This window comes from Centropristis striata, chromosome 17, assembly GCF_030273125.1.
Source record: "Centropristis striata isolate RG_2023a ecotype Rhode Island chromosome 17, C.striata_1.0, whole genome shotgun sequence".
NCBI classification, from domain to species: Eukaryota; Metazoa; Chordata; class Actinopteri; order Perciformes; family Serranidae; genus Centropristis; species Centropristis striata.
The window spans coordinates 28,134,144-28,155,315 of NC_081533.1; the positions used below are offsets into that span (position 1 = coordinate 28,134,144).

Consider the following 21,172-nt stretch of genomic DNA (forward strand, 5'->3'; position numbering starts at 1 on the left):
CCTACAGGTTCTACAGATACAGTGACGCCTGAATCTGCTGCTACCACCTTGGTATCTCAATCAACCAGTCCCACTGACACAGTAACCTCTGTCACTGGCCAGACAACCATGTCACCTGAACCTACAAGTTCTACTGATACAACATCTGAGACTGCTGGTACCACCTTCGCATCTCAATCGACAGCTTCAACTGATTCAGTAACATCACAGTCTGCAGACACCACTCCGCTAACTGAACCTACAGGTTCTACAGTGACGTCTGAATCTGCTGCTACCACCTTGGTATCTCAATCAACCAGTCCCACTGACACAGTAACCTCTGTCACTGGCCAGACAACCATGTCACCTGAACCTACAAGTTCTACTGATACAACATCTGAGACTGCTGGTACCACCTTCGCATCTCAATCGACAGCTTCAACTGATTCAGTAACATCACAGTCTGCAGAGACCACTCCGCTAACTGAACCTACAGGTTCTACAGAAACAGTGACGTCTGAATCTGCTGCTACCACGTTGGTATCTCAATCAACCAGTCCCACTGACACAGTAACCTCTGTCACTGGCCAGACAACCATGTCACCTGAACCTACAAGTTCTACTCATCCAACATCTGAGACTGCTGGTACCACCTTCGCATCTGAATCGACAGCTTCAACTGATTCAGTAACATCACAGTCTGCAGAGACCTCTCCGCTTACTGAACCTACAGGTTCTACAGATACAGTAACGTCTGAACCTGCTGCTACCACCTTGGTATCTCAATCAACCAGTCCCACTGACACAGTAACCTCTGTCACTGGCCAGACAACCATGTCACCTGAACCTACAAGTTCTACTGATACAACATCTGAGACTACTGGTACCACCTTCGCATCTCAATCGACAGCTTCAACTGATTCAGTAACATCACAGTCTGCAGAGACCACTCCGCTAACTGAACCTACAGGTTCTACAGTGACGTCTGAATCTGCTGCTACCACCTTGGTATCTCAATCAACCAGTCCCACTGACACAGTAACCTCTGTCACTGGCCAGACAACCATGTCACCTGAACCTACAAGTTCTACTGATACAACATCTGAGACTGCTGGTACCACCTTCGCATCTCAATCGACAGCTTCAACTGATTCAGTAACATCACAGTCTGCAGAGACCAGCCCGCTAACTGAACCTACAGGTTCTACAGAAACAGTGACGTCTGAATCTGCTGCTACCACGTTGGTATCTCAATCAACCAGCGCGACTGACACAGTAACCTCTGTCACTGGCCAGACAACCATGTCACCTGAACCTACAAGTTCTACTGATACAACATCTGAGACTGCTGGTACCACCTTCGCATCTCAATCGACAGCTTCAACTGATTCAGTAACATCACAGTCTGCAGAGACCACCCCGCTAACTGAACCTACAGGTTCTACAGAAACAGTGACGTCTGAATCTGCTGCTACCACGTTGGTATCTCAATCAACCAGCGTGACTGACACAGTAACCTCTGTCACTGGCCAGACAACCATGTCACCTCAACCTACAAGTTCTACTGATACAACATCTGAGACTGCTGGTACCACCTTCGCATCTCAATCGACAGCTTCAACTGATTCAGTAACATCACAGTCTACAGAGACCACCCCGCTAAATGAACCTACAGGTTCTACAGGAACAGTGACGTCTGAATCTGCTGCTACCACCTTGGTATCTCAATCAACCAGTCCCACTGACACAGTAACCTCTGTCACTGGCCAGACAACCATGTCGCCTGAACCTACAAGTTCTACTGATACAACATCTGAGACTGCTGGTACCACCTTCGCATCTGAATCGACAGCTTCAACTGATTCAGTAACATCACAGTCTGCAGACACCACTCCGCTAACTGAACCTACAGGTTCTACAGTGACGTCTGAATCTGCTGCTACCACCTTGGTATCTCAATCAACCAGTCCCACTGACACAGTAACCTCTGTCACTGGCCAGACAACCATGTCACCTGAACCTTCAAGTTCTACTGATACAACATCTGAGACTGCTGGTACCACCTTCGCATCTCAATCGACAGCTTCAACTGATTCAGTAACATCACAGTCTGCAGAGACCACCCCGCTAACTGAACCTACTGGTTCTGCAGAAACAGTGACGTCTGAATCTGCTGCTACCACCTTGGTATCTCAATCAACCAGCCCGACTGACACAGTATCCTCTATCACTGGCCAGACAACCATGTCACCTGAACCTACAAGTTCTACTGATACAACATCTGAGACTGCTGGTACCACCTTCGCATCTGAATCGACAGCTTCAACTGATTCAGTAACATCACAGTCTGCAGACACCACTCCGCTAACTGAACCTACAGGTTCTACAGTGACGTCTGAATCTGCTGCTACCACCTTGGTATCTCAATCAACCAGTCCCACTGACACAGTAACCTCTGTCACTGGCCAGACAACCATGTCGCCTGAACCTACAAGTTCTACTGATACAACATCTGAGACTGCTGGTACCACCTTCGCATCTGAATCGACAGCTTCAACTGATTCAGTAACATCACAGTCTGCAGACACCACTCCGCTAACTGAACCTACAGGTTCTACAGTGACGTCTGAATCTGCTGCTACCACCTTGGTATCTCAATCAACCAGTCCCACTGACACAGTAACCTCTGTCACTGGCCAGACAACCATGTCACCTGAACCTTCAAGTTCTACTGATACAACATCTGAGACTGCTGGTACCACCTTCGCATCTCAATCTACAGCTTCAACTGATTCAGTAACATCACAGTCTGCAGAGACCACCCCGCTAACTGAACCTACTGGTTCTGCAGAAACAGTGACGTCTGAATCTGCTGCTACCACCTTGGTATCTCAATCAACCAGCCCGACTGACACAGTATCCTCTATCACTGGCCAGACAACCATGTCACCTGAACCTACAAGTTCTACTGATACAACATCTGAGACTGCTGGTACCACCTTCGCATATCAATCGACAGCTTCAACTGATTCAGTAACATCACAGTCTGCAGAGACCACTCCGCTAACTGAACCTACAGGTTCTACAGTGACGTCTGAATCTGCTGCTACCACCTTGGTATCTCAATCAACCAGTCCCACTGACACAGTAACCTCTGTCACTGGCCAGACAACCATGTCACCTGAACCTACAAGTTCTACTGATACAACATCTGAGACTGCTGGCACCACCTTCGCATCTGGATCTACAGCTTCAACTGATTCAGTAACATCACAGTCTGCAGAGACCACTCCGCTAACTGAACCTACAGGTTCTACAGAAACAGTGACGTCTGAATCTGCTGCTACCACGTTGGTATCTCAATCAACCAGTCCCACTGACACAGTAACCTCTGTCACTGGCCAGACAACCATGTCACCTGAACCTACAAGTTCTACTCATCCAACATCTGAGACTGCTGGTACCACCTTCGCATCTGAATCGACAGCTTCAACTGATTCAGGAACATCACAGTCTGCAGAGACCTCTCCGCTAACTGAACCTACAGGTTCTACAGATACAGTAACGTCTGAACCTGCTGCTACCACCTTGGTATCTCAATCAACCAGTCCCACTGACACAGTAACCTCTGTCACTGGCCAGACAACCATGTCACCTGAACCTACAAGTTCTACTGATCCAACATCTGAGACTGCTGGTACCACCTTCGCATCTCAATCGACAGCTTCAACTGATTCAGTAACATCACAGTCTGCAGAGACCACCCCGCTAACTGAACCTACAGGTTCTACAGTGACGTCTGAATCTGCTGCTACCACCTTGGTATCTCAATCAACCAGTCCCACTGACACAGTAACCTCTGTCACTGGCCAGACAACCATGTCACCTGAACCTACAAGTTCTACTGATACAACATCTGAGACTGCTGGTACCACCTTCGCATCTCAATCGACAGCTTCAACTGATTCAGTAACATCACAGTCTGCAGAGACCACCCCGCTAACTGAACCTACAGGTTCTACAGAAACAGTGACGTCTGAATCTGCTGCTACCACCTTGGTATCTCAATCAACCAGCGCGACTGACACAGTAACCTCTGTCACTGGCCAGACAACCATGTCACCTGAACCTACAAGTTCTACTGATATAACATCTGAGACTGCTGGTACCACCTTCGCATCTCAATCGACAGCTTCAACTGATTCAGTAACATCACAGTCTACAGAGACCACCCCGTTAACTGAACCTACAGGTTCTACAGGAACAGTGACGTCTGAATCTGCTGCTACCACCTTGGTATCTCAATCAACCAGTCCCACTGACACAGTAACCTCTGTCACTGGCCAGACAACCATGTCGCCTGAACCTACAAGTTCTACTGATACAACATCTGAGACTGCTGGTACCACCTTCGCATCTCAATCGACAGCTTCAACTGATTCAGTAACATCACAGTCTGCAGACACCACTCCGCTAACTGAACCTACAGGTTCTACAGTGACGTCTGAATCTGCTGCTACCACCTTGGTATCTCAATCAACCAGTCCCACTGACACAGTAACCTCTGTCACTGGCCAGACAACCATGTCACCTGAACCTTCAAGTTCTACTGATACAACATCTGAGACTGCTGGTACCACCTTCGCATCTCAATCGACAGCTTCAACTGATTCAGTAACATCACAGTCTGCAGAGACCACCCCGCTAACTGAACCTACTGGTTCTGCAGAAACAGTGACGTCTGAATCTGCTGCTACCACCTTGGTATCTCAATCAACCAGCCCGACTGACACAGTATCCTCTATCACTGGCCAGACAACCATGTCACCTGAACCTACAAGTTCTACTGATACAACATCTGAGACTGCTGGTACCACCTTCGCATCTGAATCGACAGCTTCAACTGATTCAGTAACATCACAGTCTGCAGACACCACTCCGCTAACTGAACCTACAGGTTCTACAGTGACGTCTGAATCTGCTGCTACCACCTTGGTATCTCAATCAACCAGTCCCACTGACACAGTAACCTCTGTCACTGGCCAGACAACCATGTCGCCTGAACCTACAAGTTCTACTGATACAACATCTGAGACTGCTGGTACCACCTTCGCATCTGAATCGACAGCTTCAACTGATTCAGTAACATCACAGTCTGCAGACACCACTCCGCTAACTGAACCTACAGGTTCTACAGTGACGTCTGAATCTGCTGCTACCACCTTGGTATCTCAATCAACCAGTCCCACTGACACAGTAACCTCTGTCACTGGCCAGACAACCATGTCACCTGAACCTTCAAGTTCTACTGATACAACATCTGAGACTGCTGGTACCACCTTCGCATCTCAATCTACAGCTTCAACTGATTCAGTAACATCACAGTCTGCAGAGACCACCCCGCTAACTGAACCTACTGGTTCTGCAGAAACAGTGACGTCTGAATCTGCTGCTACCACCTTGGTATCTCAATCAACCAGCCCGACTGACACAGTATCCTCTATCACTGGCCAGACAACCATGTCACCTGAACCTACAAGTTCTACTGATACAACATCTGAGACTGCTGGTACCACCTTCGCATATCAATCGACAGCTTCAACTGATTCAGTAACATCACAGTCTGCAGAGACCACTCCGCTAACTGAACCTACAGGTTCTACAGTGACGTCTGAATCTGCTGCTACCACCTTGGTATCTCAATCAACCAGTCCCACTGACACAGTAACCTCTGTCACTGGCCAGACAACCATGTCACCTGAACCTACAAGTTCTACTGATACAACATCTGAGACTGCTGGCACCACCTTCGCATCTGGATCTACAGCTTCAACTGATTCAGTAACATCACAGTCTGCAGAGACCACTCCGCTAACTGAACCTACAGGTTCTACAGAAACAGTGACGTCTGAATCTGCTGCTACCACGTTGGTATCTCAATCAACCAGTCCCACTGACACAGTAACCTCTGTCACTGGCCAGACAACCATGTCACCTGAACCTACAAGTTCTACTCATCCAACATCTGAGACTGCTGGTACCACCTTCGCATCTGAATCGACAGCTTCAACTGATTCAGGAACATCACAGTCTGCAGAGACCTCTCCGCTAACTGAACCTACAGGTTCTACAGATACAGTAACGTCTGAACCTGCTGCTACCACCTTGGTATCTCAATCAACCAGTCCCACTGACACAGTAACCTCTGTCACTGGCCAGACAACCATGTCACCTGAACCTACAAGTTCTACTGATCCAACATCTGAGACTGCTGGTACCACCTTCGCATCTCAATCGACAGCTTCAACTGATTCAGTAACATCACAGTCTGCAGAGACCACCCCGCTAACTGAACCTACAGGTTCTACAGTGACGTCTGAATCTGCTGCTACCACCTTGGTATCTCAATCAACCAGTCCCACTGACACAGTAACCTCTGTCACTGGCCAGACAACCATGTCACCTGAACCTACAAGTTCTACTGATACAACATCTGAGACTGCTGGTACCACCTTCGCATCTCAATCGACAGCTTCAACTGATTCAGTAACATCACAGTCTGCAGAGACCACCCCGCTAACTGAACCTACAGGTTCTACAGAAACAGTGACGTCTGAATCTGCTGCTACCACCTTGGTATCTCAATCAACCAGCGCGACTGACACAGTAACCTCTGTCACTGGCCAGACAACCATGTCACCTGAACCTACAAGTTCTACTGATATAACATCTGAGACTGCTGGTACCACCTTCGCATCTCAATCGACAGCTTCAACTGATTCAGTAACATCACAGTCTACAGAGACCACCCCGTTAACTGAACCTACAGGTTCTACAGGAACAGTGACGTCTGAATCTGCTGCTACCACCTTGGTATCTCAATCAACCAGTCCCACTGACACAGTAACCTCTGTCACTGGCCAGACAACCATGTCGCCTGAACCTACAAGTTCTACTGATACAACATCTGAGACTGCTGGTACCACCTTCGCATCTCAATCGACAGCTTCAACTGATTCAGTAACATCACAGTCTGCAGACACCACTCCGCTAACTGAACCTACAGGTTCTACAGTGACGTCTGAATCTGCTGCTACCACCTTGGTATCTCAATCAACCAGTCCCACTGACACAGTAACCTCTGTCACTGGCCAGACAACCATGTCACCTGAACCTACAAGTTCTACTGATACAACATCTGAGACTGCTGGTACCACCTTCGCATCTCAATCGACAGCTTCAACTGATTCAGTAACATCACAGTCTGCAGAGACCACTCCGCTAACTGAACCTACAGGTTCTACAGAAACAGTGACGTCTGAATCTGCTGCTACCACCTTGGTATCTCAATCAACCAGTCCCACTGACACAGTAACCTCTGTCACTGGCCAGACAACCATATCACCTGAACCTACAAGTTCTACTGATACAACATCTGAGACTGCTGGCACCACCTTCGCATCTGGATCTACAGCTTCAACTGATTCAGTAACATCACAGTCTGCAGAGACCACTCCGCTAACTGAACCTACAGGTTCTACAGAAACAGTGACGTCTGAATCTGCTGCTACCACGTTGGTATCTCAATCAACCAGTCCCACTGACACAGTAACCTCTGTCACTGGCCAGACAACCATGTCACCTGAACCTACAAGTTCTACTCATCCAACATCTGAGACTGCTGGTACCACCTTCGCATCTGAATCGACAGCTTCAACTGATTCAGTAACATCACAGTCTGCAGAGACCTCTCCGCTAACTGAACCTACAGGTTCTACAGATACAGTGACGTCTGAACCTGCTGCTACCACCTTGGTATCTCAATCAACCAGTCCCACTGACACAGTAACCTCTGTCACTGGCCAGACAACCATGTCACCTGAACCTACAAGTTCTACTGATCCAACATCTGAGACTGCTGGTACCACCTTCGCATCTCAATCGACAGCTTCAACTGATTCAGTAACATCACAGTCTGCAGAGACCACTCCGCTAACTGAACCTACAGGTTCTACAGTGACGTCTGAATCTGCTGCTACCACCTTGGTATCTCAATCAACCAGTCCCACTGACACAGTAACCTCTGTCACTGGCCAGACAACCATGTCACCTGAACCTACAAGTTCTACTGATACAACATCTGAGACTGCTGGTACCACCTTCGCAACTCAATCGACAGCTTCAACTGATTCAGTAACATCACAGTCTGCAGAGACCACCCCGCTAACTGAACCTACAGGTTCTACAGAAACAGTGACGTCTGAATCTGCTGCTACCACCTTGGTATCTCAATCAACCAGCGCGACTGACACAGTAACCTCTGTCACTGGCCAGACAACCATGTCACCTGAACCTACAAGTTCTACTGATATAACATCTGAGACTGCTGGTACCACCTTCGCATCTCAATCGACAGCTTCAACTGATTCAGTAACATCACAGTCTACAGAGACCACCCCACTAACTGAACCTACAGGTTCTACAGGAACAGTGACGTCTGAATCTGCTGCTACCACCTTGGTATCTCAATCAACCAGTCCCACTGACACAGTAACCTCTGTCACTGGCCAGACAACCATATCGCCTGAACCTACAAGTTCTACTGATACAACATCTGAGACTGCTGGTACCACCTTCGCATCTCAATCGACAGCTTCAACTGATTCAGTAACATCACAGTCTGCAGACACCACTCCGCTAACTGAACCTACAGGTTCTACAGTGACGTCTGAATCTGCTGCTACCACCTTGGTATCTCAATCAACCAGTCCCACTGACACAGTAACCTCTGTCACTGGCCAGACAACCATGTCACTTGAACCTACAAGTTCTACTCATCCAACATCTGAGACTGCTGGTACCACCTTCGCATCTCATTCGACAGCTTCAACTGATTCAGTAACATCACAGTCTGCAGAGACCTCTCCGCTAACTGAACCTACAGGTTCTACAGATACAGTGACGTCTGAACCTGCTGCTACCACCTTGGTATCTCAATCAACCAGTCCCACTGACACAGTAACCTCTGTCACTGGCCAGACAACCATGTCACCTGAACCTACAAGTTCTACTGATCCAACATCTGAGACTGCTGGTACCACCTTCGCATCTCAATCGACAGCTTCAACTGATTCAGTAACATCACAGTCTGCAGAGACCACTCCGCTAACTGAACCTACAGGTTCTACAGTGACGTCTGAATCTGCTGCTACCACCTTGGTATCTCAATCAACCAGTCCCACTGACACAGTAACCTCTGTCACTGGCCAGACAACCATGTCACCTGAACCTACAAGTTCTACTGATACAACATCTGAGACTGCTGGTACCACCTTCGCATCTCAATCGACAGCTTCAACTGATTCAGTAACATCACAGTCTGCAGAGACCACCCCGCTAACTGAACCTACAGGTTCTACAGAAACAGTGACGTCTGAATCTGCTGCTACCACCTTGGTATCTCAATCAACCAGCGCGACTGACACAGTAACCTCTGTCACTGGCCAGACAACCATGTCACCTGAACCTACAAGTTCTACTGATATAACATCTGAGACTGCTGGTACCACCTTCGCATCTCAATCGACAGCTTCAACTGATTCAGTAACATCACAGTCTACAGAGACCACCCCACTAACTGAACCTACAGGTTCTACAGGAACAGTGACGTCTGAATCTGCTGCTACCACCTTGGTATCTCAATCAACCAGTCCCACTGACACAGTAACCTCTGTCACTGGCCAGACAACCATATCGCCTGAACCTACAAGTTCTACTGATACAACATCTGAGACTGCTGGTACCACCTTCGCATCTCAATCGACAGCTTCAACTGATTCAGTAACATCACAGTCTGCAGACACCACTCCGCTAACTGAACCTACAGGTTCTACAGTGACGTCTGAATCTGCTGCTACCACCTTGGTATCTCAATCAACCAGTCCCACTGACACAGTAACCTCTGTCACTGGCCAGACAACCATGTCGCCTGAACCTACAAGTTCTACTGATACAACATCTGAGACTGCTGGCACCACCTTCGCATCTGGATCTACAGCTTCAACTGATTCAGTAACATCACAGTCTGCAGAGACCACTCCGCTAACTGAACCTACAGGTTCTACAGAAACAGTGACGTCTGAATCTGCTGCTACCACGTTGGTATCTCAATCAACCAGTCCCACTGACACAGTAACCTCTGTCACTGGCCAGACAACCATGTCACCTGAACCTACAAGTTCTACTCATCAAACATCTGAGACTGCTGGTACCACCTTCGCATCTGAATCGACAGCTTCAACTGATTCAGTAACATCACAGTCTGCAGAGACCTCTCCGCTAACTGAACCTACAGGTTCTACAGATACAGTGACGTCTGAACCTGCTGCTACCACCTTGGTATCTCAATCAACCAGTCCCACTGACACAGTAACCTCTGTCACTGGCCAGACAACCATGTCACCTGAACCTACAAGTTCTACTGATCCAACATCTGAGACTGCTGGTACCACCTTCGCATCTCAATCGACAGCTTCAACTGATTCAGTAACATCACAGTCTGCAGAGACCACTCCGCTAACTGAACCTACAGGTTCTACAGTGACGTCTGAATCTGCTGCTACCACCTTGGTATCTCAATCAACCAGTCCCACTGACACAGTAACCTCTGTCACTGGCCAGACAACCATGTCACCTGAACCTACAAGTTCTACTGATACAACATCTGAGACTGCTGGTACCACCTTCGCATCTCAATCGACAGCTTCAACTGATTCAGTAACATCACAGTCTGCAGAGACCACCCCGCTAACTGAACCTACAGGTTCTACAGAAACAGTGACGTCTGAATCTGCTGCTACCACCTTGGTATCTCAATCAACCAGCGCGACTGACACAGTAACCTCTGTCACTGGCCAGACAACCATGTCACCTGAACCTACAAGTTCTACTGATATAACATCTGAGACTGCTGGTACCACCTTCGCATCTCAATCGACAGCTTCAACTGATTCAGTAACATCACAGTCTACAGAGACCACCCCACTAACTGAACCTACAGGTTCTACAGGAACAGTGACGTCTGAATCTGCTGCTACCACCTTGGTATCTCAATCAACCAGTCCCACTGACACAGTAACCTCTGTCACTGGCCCGACAACCATATCGCCTGAACCTACAAGTTCTACTGATACAACATCTGAGACTGCTGGTACCACCTTCGCATCTCAATCGACAGCTTCAACTGATTCAGTAACATCACAGTCTGCAGACACCACTCCGCTAACTGAACCTACAGGTTCTACAGTGACGTCTGAATCTGCTGCTACCACCTTGGTATCTCAATCAACCAGTCCCACTGACACAGTAACCTCTGTCACTGGCCAGACAACCATGTCACCTGAACCTACAAGTTCTACTGATACAACATCTGAGACTGCTGGTACCACCTTCGCATCTCAATCGACAGCTTCAACTGATTCAGTAACATCACAGTCTGCAGAGACCACCCCGCTAACTGAACCTACAGGTTCTACAGAAACAGTGACGTCTGAATCTGCTGCTACCACGTTGGTATCTCAATCAACCAGCGCGACTGACACAGTAACCTCTGTCACTGGCCAGACAACCATGTCACCTGAACCTACAAGTTCTACTGATACAACATCTGAGACTGCTGGTACCACCTTCGCATCTGAATCGACAGCTTCAACTGATTCAGTAACATCACAGTCTGCAGACACCACTCCGCTAACTGAACCTACAGGTTCTACAGGAACAGTGACGTCTGAACTTGCTGCTACCACCTTGGTATCTCAATCAACCAGCCCGACTGACACAGTAACCTCTGTCACTGGCCAGACAACCATGTCACCTGATCCTACAAGTTCTACTGATACAACATCTGAGACTGCTGGTACCACCTTCGCATCTCAATGGACAGCTTCAACTGATTCAGTAACATCACAGTCTGCAGACACCACCCCGCTAACTGAACCTACAGGTTCTACAGTGACATCTGAATCTGCTGCTACCACCTTGGTATCTCAATCAACCAGTCCCACTGACACAGTAACCTCTGTCACTGGCCAGACAACCATGTCACCTGAACCTACAAGTTCTACTGATACAACATCTGAGACTGCTGGTACCACCTTCGCATCTCAATCGACAGCTTCAACTGATTCAGTAACATCACAGTCTGCAGAGACCACTCTGCTAACTGAACCTACAGGTTCTACAGAAACAGTGACGTCTGAATCTGCTGCTACCACCTTGGTATCTCAATCAACCAGCGCGACTGACACAGTAACCTCTGTCACTGGCCAGACAACCATGTCACCTGAACCTACAAGTTCTACTGATATAACATCTGAGACTGCTGGTACCACCTTCGCATCTCGATCGACAGCTTCAACTGATTCAGTAACATCACAGTCTACAGAGACCACCCCGTTAACTGAACCTACAGGTTCTACAGGAACAGTGACGTCTGAATCTGCTGCTACCACCATGGTATCTCAATCAACCAGTCCCACTGACACAGTAACCTCTGTCACTGGCCAGACAACCATGTCGCCTGAACCTACAAGTTCTACTGATACAACATCTGAGACTGCTGGTACCACCTTCGCATCTCAATCGACAGCTTCAACTGATTCAGTAACATCACAGTCTGCAGACACCACTCCGCTAACTGAACCTACAGGTTCTACAGTGACGTCTGAATCTGCTGCTACCACCTTGGTATCTCAATCAACCAGTCCCACTGACACAGTAACCTCTGTCACTGGCCAGAATACCATGTCACCTGAACCTACAAGTTCTACTGATACAACATCTGAGACTGCTGGTACCACCTTCGCATCTCAATCGACAGCTTCAACTGATTCAGTAACATCACAGTCTGCAGAGACCACCCCGCTAACTGAACCTACAGGTTCTACAGAAACAGTGACGTCTGAATCTGCTGCTACCACCTTGGTATCTCAATCAACCAGCCCGACTGACACAGTATCCTCTGTCACTGGCCAGACAACCATGTCACCTGAACCTACAAGTTCTACTGATACAACATCTGAGACTGCTGGTACCACCTTCGCATCTCAATCGACAGCTTCAACTGATTCAGTAACATCACAGTCTGCAGAGACCACTCCGCTAACTGAACCTACAGGTTCTACAGTGACGTCTGAATCTGCTGCTACCACCTTGGTATCTCAATCAACCAGTCCCACTGACACAGTAACCTCTGTCACTGGCCAGACAACCATATCACCTGAACCTACAAGTTCTACTCATCCAACATCTGAGACTGCTGGTACCACCTTCGCATCTGAATCGACAGCTTCAACTGATTCAGTAACATCACAGTCTGCAGAGACCTCTCCGCTAACTGAACCTACAGGTTCTACAGATACAGTGACGTCTGAACCTGCTGCTACCACCTTGGTATCTCAATCAACCAGTCCCACTGACACAGTAACCTCTGTCACTGGCCAGACAACCATGTCACCTGAACCTACAAGTTCTACTGATCCAACATCTGAGACTGCTGGTACCACCTTCGCATCTCAATCGACAGCTTCAACTGATTCAGTAACATCACAGTCTGCAGAGACCACTCCGCTAACTGAACCTACAGGTTCTACAGTGACGTCTGAATCTGCTGCTACCACCTTGGTATCTCAATCAACCAGTCCCACTGACACAGTAACCTCTGTCACTGGCCAGACAACCATGTCACCTGAACCTACAAGTTCTACTGATACAACATCTGAGACTGCTGGTACCACCTTCGCATCTCAATCGACAGCTTCAACTGATTCAGTAACATCACAGTCTGCAGAGACCACCCCGCTAACTGAACCTACAGGTTCTACAGAAACAGTGACGTCTGAATCTGCTGCTACCACGTTGGTATCTCAATCAACCAGCGCGACTGACACAGTAACCTCTGTCACTGGCCAGACAACCATGTCACCTGAACCTACAAGTTCTACTGATACAACATCTGAGACTGCTGGTACCACCTTCGCATCTCAATCGACAGCTTCAACTGATTCAGTAACATCACAGTCTGCAGACACCACTCTGCTAACTGAACCTACAGGTTCTACAGGAACAGTGACGTCTGAATCTGCTGCTACCACCTTGGTATCTCAATCAACCAGCCCGACTGACACAGTAACCTCTGTCACTGGCCAGACAACCATGTCACCTGATCCTACAAGTTCTACTGATACAACATCTGAGACTGCTGGTACCACCTTCGCATCTCAATGGACAGCTTCAACTGATTCAGTAACATCACAGTCTGCAGACACCACCCCGCTAACTGAACCTACAGGTTCTACAGTGACGTCTGAATCTGCTGCTACCACCTTGGTATCTCAATCAACCGGTCCCACTGACACAGTAACCTCTGTCACTGGCCAGACAACCATGTCACCTGAACCTACAAGTTCTACTGATACAACATCTGAGACTGCTGGTACCACCTTCGCATCTCAATCGACAGCTTCAACTGATTCAGTAACATCACAGTCTGCAGAGACCACTCTGCTAACTGAACCTACAGGTTCTACAGAAACAGTGACGTCTGAATCTGCTGCTACCACCTTGGTATCTCAATCAACCAGTCCCACTGACACAGTAACCTCTGTTACTGGCCAGACAACCATGTCACCTGAACCTACAAGTTCTACTGATACAACATCTGAGACTGCTGGTACCACTTTCGCATCTCAATCGACAGCTTCAACTGATTCAGTAACATCACAGTCTGCAGACACCACTCCGCTAACTGAACCTACAGGTTCTACAGTGACGTCTGAATCTGCTGCTACCACCTTGGTATCTCAATCAACCAGTCCCACTGACACAGTAACCTCTGTCACTGGCCAGACAACCATGTCACCTGAACCTACAAGTTCTACTGATCCAACAACTGAGACTGCTGGTACCACCTTCGCATCTGAATCGACAGCTTCAACTGATTCAGTAACATCACAGTCTGCAGAGACCACTCCGCTAACTGAACCTACAGGTTCTACAGATACAGTGACGTCTGAATCTGCTGCTACCACCTTGGTATCTCAATCAACCAGTCCCACTGACACAGTAACCTCTGTCACTGGCCAGACAACCATGACACCTGAACCTACAAGTTCTACTGATACAACATCTGAGACTGCTGGTACCACCTTCGCATCTCAATCGACAGCTTCAACTGATTCAGTAACATCACAGTCTGCAGAGAACACTCCGCTAACTGAACCTACAGGTTCTACAGTGACGTCTGAATCTGCTGCTACCACCTTGGTATCTCAATCAACCAGTCCGACTGACACAGTAACCTCTGTCACTGGCCAGACAACCATGTCACCTGAACCTACAAGTTCTACTGATACAACATCTGAGACTGCTGGTACCACCTTCGCATCTCAATCGACAGCTTCAACTGATTCAGTAACATCACAGTCTGCAGAGACCACTCTGCTAACTGAACCTACAGGTTCTACAGAAACAGTGACGTCTGAATCTGCTGCTACCACCTTGGTATCTCAATCAACCAGTCCCACTGACACAGTAACCTCTGTTACTGGCCAGACAACCATGTCACCTGAACCTACAAGTTCTACTGATACAACATCTGAGACTGCTGGTACCACCTTCGCATCTGAATCGACAGCTTCAACTGATTCAGTAACATCACAGTCTGCAGAGACCACTCCGCTAACTGAACCTACAGGTTCTACAGATACAGTGACGTCTGAATCTGCTGCTACCACCTTGGTATCTCAATCAACCAGTCCCACTGACACAGTAACCTCTGTCACTGGCCAGACAACCATGTCACCTGAACCTACAAGTTCTACTGATACAACATCTGAGACTGCTGGTACCACCTTCGCATCTCAATCGACAGCTTCAACTGATTCAGTAACATCACAGTCTGCAGAGACCACTCTGCTAACTGAACCTACAGGTTCTACAGAAACAGTGACGTCTGAATCTGCTGCTACCACCTTGGTATCTCAATCAACCAGTCCCACTGACACAGTAACCTCTGTTACTGGCCAGACAACCATGTCACCTGAACCTACAAGTTCTACTGATACAACATCTGAGACTGCTGGTACCACTTTCGCATCTCAATCGACAGCTTCAACTGATTCAGTAACATCACAGTCTGCAGACACCACTCCGCTAACTGAACCTACAGGTTCTACAGTGACGTCTGAATCTGCTGCTACCACCTTGGTATCTCAATCAACCAGTCCCACTGACACAGTAACCTCTGTCACTGGCCAGACAACCATGTCACCTGAACCTACAAGTTCTACTGATACAACATCTGAGACTGCTGGTACCACCTTCGCATCTCAATCGACAGCTTCAACTGATTCAGTAACATCACAGTCTGCAGACACCACTCCGCTAACTGAACCTACAGGTTCTACAGTGACGTCTGAATCTGCTGCTACCACCTTGGTATCTCAATCAACCGGTCCCACTGACACAGTAACCTCTGTCACTGGCCAGACAACCATGTCACCTGAACCTACAAGTTCTACTGATACAACATCTGAGACTGCTGGTACCACCTTCGCATCTCAATCGACAGCTTCAACTGATTCATTAACATCAGAGTCTGCAGAGACCACTCCGCTAACTGAACCTACAGGTTCTACAGATACAGTGAAGTCTGAACCTGCTGCTACCACCATGGTATCTCAATCATCCAGTCCCACTGACACAGTAACCTCTGTCACTGGCCAGACAACCATGTCACCTGACCCTACAAGTTCTACTGATACAACATCTGAGACTGCTGGTACCACCTTCGCATCTCATTCGACAGCTTCAACTGATTCAGTAACATCACAGTCTGCAGAGACCACTCCACTAACTGAACCTACAGGTTCTACAGTGACGTCTGAATCTGCTGCTACCACCTTGGTATCTCAATCAACCAGTCCCACTGAAACAGTAACCTCTGTCACTGGCCAGACAACCATGTCACCTGAACCTACAAGTTCTACTGATCCAACATCTGAGACTGCTGGTACCACCTTCGCATCTCAATCGACAGCTTCAACTGATTCAGTAACATCACAGTCTGCAGAGACCACTCCGCTAACTGAACCTACAGGTTCTACAGATACAGTGATGTCTGAACCTGCTGCTACCACCTTGGTATCTCAATCAACCAGTCCCACTGACACAGTAACCTTTGTCACTGGCCAGACAACCATGTCACCTGAACCTACAAGTTCTATTGATCCAACATCTGAGACTACTGGTACCACCTTCGCATCTGAATCGACAGCTTCAACTGATTCAGTAACATCACAGTCTGCAGACACCACTCCGCTAACTGAACCTACAGGTTTTACAGAAACAGTGACGTCTGAATCTGCTGCTACCACGTTGGTATCTCAATCAACCAGCGCGACTGACACAGTAACCTCTGTCACTGGCCAGACAACCATGTCACCTGAACCTACAAGTTCTACTGATCCAACATCTGAGACTGCTGGTACCACCTTCGCATCTCAATCGACAGCTTCAACTGATTCAGTAACATCACAGTCTGCAGAGACCACTCCGCTAACTGAACCTACAGGTTCTACAGGTACACTGACGTCTGAATCTGCTGCTACCACCTTGGTGTCTCAATCAACCAGTCCCATTGACACAGTAACCTCTGTTACTGGCCAGACAACCATGTCACCTGAACCTACAAGTTCTACTGATCCAACATCTGAGACTGCTGGTACCACCTTCGCATCTCAATCGACAGCTTCAACTGATTCAGTAACATCACAGTCTGCAGAGACCACTCCGCTAACTGAACCTACAGGTTCTACAGATACATTGATGTCTGAACCTGCTGCTACCACCTTGGTATCTCAATCAACCAGTCCCACTGACACAGTAACCTCTGTCACTGGCCAGACAACCATGTCACCTGAACCTACAAGTTCTACTGATCCAACATCTGATACTGCTGGTACCACCTTCGCATCTCAATCGACAGCTTCAACTGATTCAGTAACATCACAGTCTGCAGAGACCACTCCGCTAACTGAACCTACAGGTTCTACAGATAGAGTGACGTCTGAATCTGCTGCTACCACCTTGGTATCTCAATCAACCAGTCCCACTGACACAGTAACCTCTTTTACTGGCCAGACAACCATGTCACCTGAACCTACAAGTTCTACTGATCCAACATCTGAGACTGCTGGTACCACCTTCGCATCTGAATCAACAGCTTCAACTGATTCAGTAACATCACAGTCTGCAGAGACCACTCCGCTAACTGAACCTACAGGTTCTACAGATACAGTGACGTCTGAACCTGCTGCTACCACCTTGGTATCTCAATCAACCAATCCCACTGGCACAGTAACCTCTGTCACTGCCCAGACAACCATGTCACCTGAACCTACAAGTTCTACTGATACAACATCTGAGACTGCTGGTACCACCTTCGCATCTGAATCAACAGCTTCAACTGATTCAGTAACATCACAGTCTGCAGAGACCACTCCGCTAACTGAACCTACAGGTTCTACAGATACAGTGACGTCTGAACCTGCTGCTACCACCTTGCTATCTCAATCAACTAGTCCCACTGACACAGTAACCTTTACAACACACACACCATCAACTCAGCCAACTGAACCACCATCCTTACCTCCAATAGAACCAACCAGAACACCAACTGTTATACCAACAGGCCTACCAACCATTACTTTACCAACTACACAACCAGCCATACCATCAACCAAACAACCAATTGATGACCCAACCACACAAATAACATCAACTGCCACCAAAACAACGATTCAACCAATTACCACAGTAAAGCCGTATAACTGCCAAAATGGAGGATATTTCAATGGAATCAACTGCACATGTCTTGATGCATTCAGTGGAAAATTTTGCGAATTTGTTGAAACTATTGAGCCAGGTACTATCATCTTCTTTGTTCTTTGTTATAACTTCTTTGTTATAACAACTAACAGTTACTGAGTACATTAGTTGTTGCCTTAAATATTTTTAATGGTGTCAAATGTGTTTTATCCCCTTTGCAGCTGCACTCAACAGGTCAGTCGTTGTTAATGTGGTGATCAATGAGGAATTTAATGATAAATATGATGACCAAACTTCACCTGAATACAAAGAGTTTGTTGGAAACTTCACTAAACAGGTAAATGCGAAAATGGATGTTATGCTGGTTTAGCACCATGTAGGTACTGGACACATTCTGTCAGTAAGATAAAGATAAAGTAACCTATATGTCTTCCTTTACTGACCAGTATGCTGTAACATCTGGGGCTTTACATGGCTAATTGTGTTCTTACACGAGAAAATGCAATCGTCAAATCTGCATTCATCAAGCACACTTACACAACGATAGCAATATTCTAAAACAACAGCAAGGGTAGGGATGCATAAAAGTTTACAGCATGACTTTTTTTACCCTTGTCCAAAAATTCTAATTCAAGCAATACATGTATTATTAAGAATGCTTTGAATGTAAGATTTTGGCAAGTGACAAAGGTAGCACATAAATAATTATGAAAAGCAAAATAGTGATGATTAAGACAGGTCATACTGAAATACAACTCCAATAGTACACAGTTATAGGACACAATTCATGTGGAGTAGGATAAATGACCCACATCATTTCATTTGACAAGTTCATTTATTCATTCGGCATTCTGCTTTTGAAACATTATGAATGGCATTTTTTCTTTACTATTTCAGATGGAAACATATTACCTGGAAAAAAAAATAAAAAACTTTAAAGGAGTGGTGGTAACTAGTGTCAGGTAATGTACTTCTGATTGTCAAAAACAAAACCCTTTTTATTGTATTTTGCTATACATTGCTAACACAGGAACAGACAAGGATTAGTGACTTAAGTGACTTAATTGTAATAGCACTACCAAGTGCTATTTTATCTCCTTCGGGCATAAGCTCATCAACTGATTTTAGACGGATCAAAAGTATGTCGATTTTTCTACAACATGATGCCAATGTGTAAAAAGGTTGAATACAGGATTTGTCAGGTCTGTCTGCAAGACAACAATTTAAAAAGCTTTTTAAAAAACTTGTTTTGTGAATGGAGTTCAGGACAATTAGGGCTATGCTGACTGCCACTACTACAACAGTATGAACCCAAAATAAACCCATTTCACTTAGTGGAGATTCTTCATTCCTGGCAGAGATTGGCACTGTACTGAGAGCACTTTTCTATTTCATGACAGTTTCTCTCTTGTTCTTTTTTCTTAGCCGTGGAAACCCTTTGGTTAAATTCTCAGATAACACTGCAGAAGAGGTAAAACTATTCAAACAGCTTTTTAGCAGGGTGTCGAATCAGATATTGAATGTTAACAATTGTCCTATCTTTTATTCAGGTGAGATTATCAGATGAAGCCATGGCTATCTACAGCATGACACCAAGAGCACAAGGGTAAATTGAGCACATAAATCCTTAAGGATCTTAAACCCATGAGGCCAATAGTAGATGTGATGTAATGACAACTAAATAGAGATACAGTTAGATCTGCAACACAACTGTAAAGTAGTCTAGCAACACTTTCTTTGGTGTTTGTTGCTACCCTTAAATACAACAGGAGTGTTTCTAAATTTAGCAGCCCTTACCTGTGGCTGGAGAACAACAGACAATGGTTGTCATTTTAAACACACTGTTAATGTTGTAAAATTCCTATAGTTTTATTAAGTTTAGGCTTTGATACAACTTCCCTAAGGTTAGGACAAACTATTAGACAGACTATTAACCGCCACTAACTACAAATGTAAATATGGGTCAAAATTTGGTGTTGTTTAAAGGACACGTAGTGTCATAATTCTAATGGAGGACAGTCTCATTGTAACTGCAATGTCTGTTTGGTCGTGAATTACTTGGTTCCTCATATTGGAATAAAGATACGCATGTTTACTAGCAATAATAATGATCGAAATAGTAGGATGTTTATAAAAGTAAACAGTCTCACCAACACTGTATATTCTGAACTGCATAATAACAACCTCACTTGTACTGACATACTGTATAAAATTCTTTCTTTTTTAGGGTTAATGTCAAACATGACGTGATTTTGGCAATTCCAAACAATGCCAACTCCGAAACACAATATGAAGCCGTCTTTGAAGA

The 21,172-nt window shown here is 46.5% G+C and overlaps 1 protein-coding gene across 1 annotated transcript; it reads left to right on the forward strand.

Annotated features, from left to right (window-relative positions):
* Positions 1–1,233: 1,233 nt before the first annotated feature.
* On the forward strand, positions 1,234–20,474 carry LOC131989257 (probable serine/threonine-protein kinase dyrk2; the record flags this gene model as incomplete). Its single annotated transcript, XM_059354446.1, has 7 exons — positions 1,234–1,281; positions 2,650–2,703; positions 7,285–7,404; positions 16,339–16,386; positions 19,017–19,023; positions 19,086–19,201; positions 20,415–20,474. Coding segments are annotated over 7 exons (453 nt in total), but the record flags the coding sequence as incomplete, so codon positions are not given.
* Between the last annotated feature and the right edge of the window lie 698 nt (positions 20,475–21,172).